Source organism: Henckelia pumila, chromosome 1 (genome assembly GCF_033568475.1).
Source record: "Henckelia pumila isolate YLH828 chromosome 1, ASM3356847v2, whole genome shotgun sequence".
In the NCBI taxonomy this organism is placed as follows: domain Eukaryota; kingdom Viridiplantae; phylum Streptophyta; class Magnoliopsida; order Lamiales; family Gesneriaceae; genus Henckelia; species Henckelia pumila.
Window position 1 is genome coordinate 153130495 of NC_133120.1, and position 6535 is coordinate 153137029.

The 6535-nt window shown below is 38.6% G+C and overlaps 2 protein-coding genes across 2 annotated transcripts; one reads left to right on the top strand and one right to left on the bottom strand.

The window, feature by feature from the left end:
• The first annotated feature begins 1866 nt into the window (after window positions 1–1866).
• On the top strand, window positions 1867–3649 carry LOC140875729 (uncharacterized). The gene has a single exon (XM_073279506.1). The coding sequence runs from the start codon at window positions 2146–2148 to the stop codon at window positions 2623–2625; it is 480 nt and encodes a 159-aa protein (XP_073135607.1). The 5' UTR covers window positions 1867–2145; the 3' UTR covers window positions 2626–3649.
• A 630-nt stretch (window positions 3650–4279) lies between these two features.
• On the bottom strand, window positions 4280–5880 carry LOC140874859 (small ribosomal subunit protein uS13z/uS13y/uS13x). The gene is made up of 4 exons (XM_073278309.1): window positions 5761–5880; window positions 5512–5672; window positions 4706–4894; window positions 4280–4625 (listed from the first exon to the last, which is right to left on the bottom strand). Exons 1-4 carry the CDS (start codon window positions 5761–5763, stop codon window positions 4520–4522), a joined length of 459 nt encoding a protein of 152 aa, XP_073134410.1. The 5' UTR covers window positions 5764–5880; the 3' UTR covers window positions 4280–4519.
• Window positions 5881–6535: the final 655 nt, after the last annotated feature.

The window sequence follows — 6535 nt, forward strand, 5'->3', positions numbered from 1 at the left end:
TAGAGCAGCAAGCTGCACGACCTAGGCTTACCCATGATGAGGATGTGGCTGAACGGTTCCAGAAGAAGGGACCAAAGAAGTTTATAGGCACCACTGATCCGCTCATTGCTGAGGGATGGATTCGATCACTGGAGTCTATCTTTGACTACATGGGGATTACTGATGTGGACAGGGTCAAGTGTGCGGTTTATATGATGAGAGGGGATGCAGCCTCTTGGTGGGAGGGCGCTGTTAGAGGCGTGAACCTACCTACTTTGAATTGGACAGAATTCAGACGTATGTTCTTTGCCAAGTATTTCACTGAGGATGTGCGCAGCCGCATGATCCGGGAGTTCATGAGTCTCCGTCAGGGGGACAAGTCTGTGGTGGAGTACATTACACAGTTCGAGAGGGGGTGTCGCTTCGTACCCCTTATTGCTGACAGTGCACCGGATAAACTGAGACAATTTGTTGATGGGTTGCGGGCTGACATAAAGCATGACGTTCGCATGTTGGACGTCACTACTTATGAGGCTGCAGTTAGTAGGGAATTGCGATCCGAGGATGGTAGGAAGGAGATCTTGAGGGAGCAGCAGAGGAAGAGACAGTTCCAACCATCGTACCACGAGTCGTATCCGAGGATGGTTTTCCTTTTGATTCAACTTTCCATGCTTTTGTTTCGATGTACTGCTGTTAAACACCTTTGGAAGACCATACCATTTGCTGACTGGGTGAAATCTGCCAAGGGTGAAAATATAATCGAATTCTGTTTATGGATAAAGGCGCAATTGACAAAGTTTGAGTTTGAGGAATTTGCGATACATGGTTGGGTACTCTGGAAGGAAAGACAGGACGATATACATAGAGATGGGAGGAAACAAATACCGACATCCATTACTTGGGACAAAACTATGCTCACGGACTTTCGTACATCAATTTTGAAGGGAAACACCTATGCAACAAATCCGAGGCGACATTGTGAAAAATAATGGAAACCTCATGTAATGAGTTCTTTGAAACTAAATACTGATGCTTGTGTGAATGAGAGCTTAGGCAGATTCAGCGTGAGTGGGGTAGTCAGAGACAAACAAGGCTGACTTTTGTTGGCGTTTGGTAAACAAATCAGCAAGCCCCTCTCGGTAGTTCATGGTAAGCTTTTGGAAATTCTAGAAGGGGTAAAGTTATTATATGACAGGAACTTTTCAGATGTTCAGGTTGCTACGGATTCCTTAATGAAAGTGCAATCAGTCACAACTACACAATAAGTTTTGGGCTGAGTATGTGCCACTGAGATCCGGCAAAGAATTTCAGGACCGATCATCTCAGACCTTATTCATATTCATCGGTTATCTAATTCTATAGCGCTTAATTTAACTAATTTTTCTACTTCCTCCCATTTTTCATTTGTTTGAAGGAATGATGAGTTTTCATCTTGATTGATTATACTTATAATGAATGATTTTAATCAATAAAATTACAAATTTGCCTAAAAACAAGTGGAGGCCCGTCAGTTTCATATCCACAAATTGGCATACCGATGTCATTGCAATAAACGGATGATAATTGTTCATTAAAAAACATACAATCTGACGTACACTAAATTTAAAATTTTAAAAATAAAATATGGATAAACAATGTACAAATAAAATTGTAATAATATATCATTATCGTATTATTGTAAGTTAATATAATCATGAATTTAATTATTTAAAAACTCATATAATTCTTTTAATAAAAATTATACAATGTATTAAAGATTTCAAGCAGTGAAAAAATGATGGAATATTCAGAGAACTAAAAAGAAAATTTTTTATAATATATAAAAGTATATATACATAATTTAGAGTAATTAACAAAATATAAACAATACTATTGCGCAGGCCTCAATCATCATTCTCCTGCTCATTTTCCTGAAGCATTTTCCACACCCGAAATCCACCAGATAATCACTCTCTTCTTCCCCTCCTCGTAAAAATTCCATCTTCGTGTTAAATTTTAATGGGTTTCCGTTATCCAATTCGGATTTTGATCGGGTTTTTGTAAAAATTCAAACTTCAATTCAAAATTTCGATTGCGCTTCCATTTTCAACTCAGATTTTTGATCGAAAAACCAGAGAGATTGCTATCCGGGCTTCCATTTTCTCAATTCATCTGGAATTTTTAAGGATGAAGATTCACCCAGTTCCTCGGCAGCGGAACGCCACTCTCCGATACGACGTCGCATCCTTGCTTGCTCAGGCGAACAGCTGCCGGCAGAAGAAGCTGCGGCGGTTGCCCCACATCTTCGAGAAGGTTCTGGAGCTTCCCTTCCACGCAGACGCCGATGTTTCAATCGAAGAAACCCCCGAATCCCTCAGATTCGCCGCCGTGACCGAAGATATCACCGGCGACGTGAGGGCGGATGCTATCGAGATCTATCCTGGGGTCACCAAGATTCTTATCAGGGGAAACAGCGTTGTCGACTTTCCGGGCACGGAGTTCGAGCTTGATTTGTGGAGGTTTCGGCTGCCGGAGTCGACCAGACCGGAGCTAGCTTCCGCAGGCTACCGCGACGGAGAGCTGGTGGTTACGGTGCCGAAAGGGGCGGCAGCGGAGGAGGAAGATGGTGGGGATATGGGAGCTAGGAGGCTGGTTCTTGTACAGTAAATTCTATATCAACTTCTGTAGGATTTAATCTGCTCGATTATGCTTTCACAAACACCCAAAAATATATCCATGTTTCTTTCCTAGATTTTGAATTAATTCTTGAAGCTTCTTAGTAGAATCATATTAATCTCTTCAAAGAGCTGGTAAACTTGTTCGAATAACTTATGCTCACTTTATCCTGTTCTTGTTTTTTCCCCCATTAAAGGACAAAGCTGATAGATTGTGTGGCCAGATTGGCGAAGTTTTTTTTAACACTTTGCGAGATTCGGGTTGTAGGGCAAAATCTTATACGCTGTGTGAATAATTATTGGGTGATTTTTTTATGTTTAGCATCAGATCAGTTTGCGCATGTATGACTTAAACATCGGGTACATATATTGTAGTCACTGGATATCAAGTTGGGATAGGGGCTTGTGACAATTGAGCGGCGTCTCAAACTTGGGATTTTCGTCTTTGGTATATTCAGTTTGGAAATACAAGCATTACTCCATGAAATAAGTAAAACTCGTTAAGCATTCCTCAGGTGAATCTATCTGTTGCTTCTGATAGCGTTACCGTCTCCTTCCAAACAGTGAATTGGGAATATATAAGCCATTATTATCTAGTTATCCTAAGGTTGTGCAAAAATGTGCTGGTATTTGTCTTCCATTCGTAATTAGTCATGATATGGTATCTCTCATAACCAAGTAAGGTTCCTTAATAAACATGTTTGCGCGCATGTGCTCGCAACTGTGGATGTCTGCATGACCTTTATCATCTTGTTTTGTAACCTGTGAATTTGCAAGCTTCTTGTTTTGTACCTGCGAATTTGCAAGCTACCGGGCTACTGTTGTGCTTGTGTCTACATGCATACGCACACTCGTGTAGTGTGAATTGAAGATGTGTCGAAATGATTTGTGACAGCATTTGACTACAAATATGCTATATTAGTTGAGGCGTAGCCCGTGCCGTTGCATCATATACTGTTGGATTATATCTTACATGTATTTCAATATTTATTGAGTTGATTTCTATATGTTTTTGAAACGTTTCTTATGGGACAGATCTATGGTTTCTTTGGCTCTACTGATACTTTTGGCTAAAAATTAAATCCATCATTGTCCCTTTTACGTACATCTTATATGAAATTTTCATCAGTTCATGCATCTCAAATTACGTTCCTTTAACTGTAATTCTCTATATGCAAATAACAAAGAATCCTTTAATTGATGTATTGAATTTAATTAAATGGCTAAAACCAAGCACACGATATATTTAAAGTTGATACAGTCCAAACATGAAATTGTTAGTGACCTATCTTTACCAGAATACGATGGAACAGAACATCGAGTGTCCCCCCCACGCAATCCAAGAAAAGAAAGGATCCCAAATTTGACAATTGCAGAATATTGGGTAGCCCTTCACTTTTCTTTCTTCGACCCTAATGCCAAGTCTAATTTCTTCTTTTTCTTTTCATTAAGATGAGGACAGAATCCTCGTCCTTTTCGTAGATGGGTGACTTTGCACTAATGAAAAGCAATGAAAAGTTGCATTAATCGTTTTATGATAAGTTGCTCTTTATTACTCGTTGTATTCATTTCAACCTCATTATACCGTGTTCTTTTCCAGTTAGGCCATCTCAAGTCAATTGAAAGAAAAATTCTCCAGGCAAACAAAACATTACTCCCTTGAAAATTGTCTATTTTGCAACAGGTACGAAGGGTTCCAAAAAAACCTAAGTTTCTATCCAATGTAATACCGAATCACATGGAAATCATATGGTCAAAAGCAATATGGGATACGAAATCCATCAAAACTAAAAATGATTAAAACTTCGTACATAAAAGAGCTTCTGGAATGCCAAAAATAAAGCCAAAACTGTCCTTAAAACATGAAGTGAAAGAGAGAGGAGGGCTTATCGCTTCTTTGAGACACCAACAGTCTTTCCCCTGCGCCCTGTAGTCTTGGTGTGCTGTCCACGCACACGAAGACCCCAGTAGTGACGAAGCCCACGGTGGTTCCTGCAAAAGTAAATCCCGCAGATTTGAATAACACTGCAAATTTAGAGGCCAAGACAAGGATGAGAGATGTGATGTGTGACCTGATCTTTTTCAAACGCTCGAGATCATCCCTGAGTTTCATGTCCAGAGCATTTGAAGTGACTTGAGAAAACTTTCCATCCTTGTAATCCTTCTTCCTGTTCAGAAACCAGTCTGGAATCTTGAATTGGCGAGGGTTTGCAACAATAACCATCAAGTTGTCGAGTTCAGCAGCAGTGAGTTCACCAGCCCTGGTTAAGATTAAACAACAGCATCAAAATATTTCAATCGAGAACTAAAACTGACAGACAGAGACACATGTCCCAAAACCTCAAGGCTAGTGGATCACAAATTTTTCCCTAAAATGAAGACCATCAGGTGGCAATACTGAAGAGGTACATCATAACCATATTCAGGGTCAAACGACAAGATTTTTAATATTCAATACAAATTTCCTAAGTCAAGATTTTAATCAAGATAAAAAAGGTGTAAAACAAGAATCTACTAGTGTCTTTCGTAAAAACAGTCGACACATAAAATGGCACAACCAAGAATAACAGTTTAAAGAAAGATACACTAAGGCAAAGACACTAGTGTTCCAAACAAGAACACAACTTTCCATGATCCCCAAACCTCACAATCACGGTATTGTAATTCAGCTCCCCCAAAATATCAACACCGAAAATTACTAATTTATAGTTCGATGGTCAAGCATTGATACACAAATAAATTAAGGTTAAGTTCTTCGACTCATTGGACCGAAAAAGCTAAATCAAGAAAGTAAAATGCAGATTGAGATAGAAACTAGCAAATTAAATCTGAATATTACTCATCTAAAAAATAAGCGAACAAAGTAAAGGAAAATGACCTCTTGTTCATATCGACATCTGCTTTCTTGCAGACAATATTAGCGAAACGGCGGCCGATGCCCTTGATGGAGGTCATAGCGAACATTATCTTCTGCTTCCCATCGACGTTAGTGTTCTGCACACGCAGAATGTGCTGGAACTCCTCATTTGATACGAGCGACTGCAATACACAAAAATGAAGTCTTTAATACTAATAAAAAGGCATTTGATAGAATCAATCTCAATGGAAGAAATAGCATTGAGCAAACCATGGCTAGGGTTACGAATCGACCTCCGTAGATTTGAGATTTCCTCTCCAATTCTCCCTAGAAACGCGCAGACCAGTGAAAAACGGGGAGGTGGTTCATATCGGAAAATATAAACAAAACCCTAGATGAAGTGGGCCTGCGACAACCCAAAATTTCAGCTGGGCTTAATACGGACAACAGCCGATCAGTTTGGGCTCACCTCCGAGTAGTAGCTAGGATTTAAAGCCCAATTAATTAGAGCATCGTTCGAAAAAAACCCGGGTTTTTTATATTGTTTATTATTAATTTATTTATGTTTTAGGCGAAATTATTTTGTGCATAAATAAATAAATTATTGGAATTTTATTTTGGGTTGACTTCAACTGCATCGGCAAAATCATGCCAACTATATGTTTGGGAAATACTTTGAGCTTTAAAAATTAAGTTGAGTTTTTTGAAGATATATATAATATAATATATTATTTTTGGAAATGACTAAATAAGCCAAAATTAAGGACATCGGATAGTGCGAAAAACGAGAAAAAAAGAGTATTTGCTATGATTTTTTTTTTTTTTTTTTGTATATAAGTTAATATTTTACAATACGATTTCACGAATGTATATCATTAAGAGAAAATGTGGTATTTGATGCATGTTTCAATTCAACTTGAACACAGACAATATGACAAGTATAATATATAATTCAGAATTTGTGGAATAAAAATAAATAGCAAGCACGTGATATGTTTTATGTTGCATGCATGTCAATACCACTGTGCCCGTGCCTACCACATGT

What these genes read in the sequence shown, in the direction of transcription:
- LOC140875729 (XM_073279506.1), top strand. Translation starts at nt 2,146, where the DNA reads ATGAAGATTCACCCAGTTCCTCGGCAGCGGAACGCCACTCTCCGATAC.
- LOC140874859 (XM_073278309.1), bottom strand. An exon ending in GATGTCGATATGAACAAGAG is followed by an intron (nt 4,895 to 5,511) that starts GTCATTTTCCTT and finishes AATCTTAACCAG; the next exon opens with GGCTGGTGAACTCACTGCTG. An exon ending in GAGCGTTTGAAAAAGATCAG is followed by an intron (nt 4,626 to 4,705) that starts GTCACACATCAC and finishes TTACTTTTGCAG; the next exon opens with GAACCACCGTGGGCTTCGTC.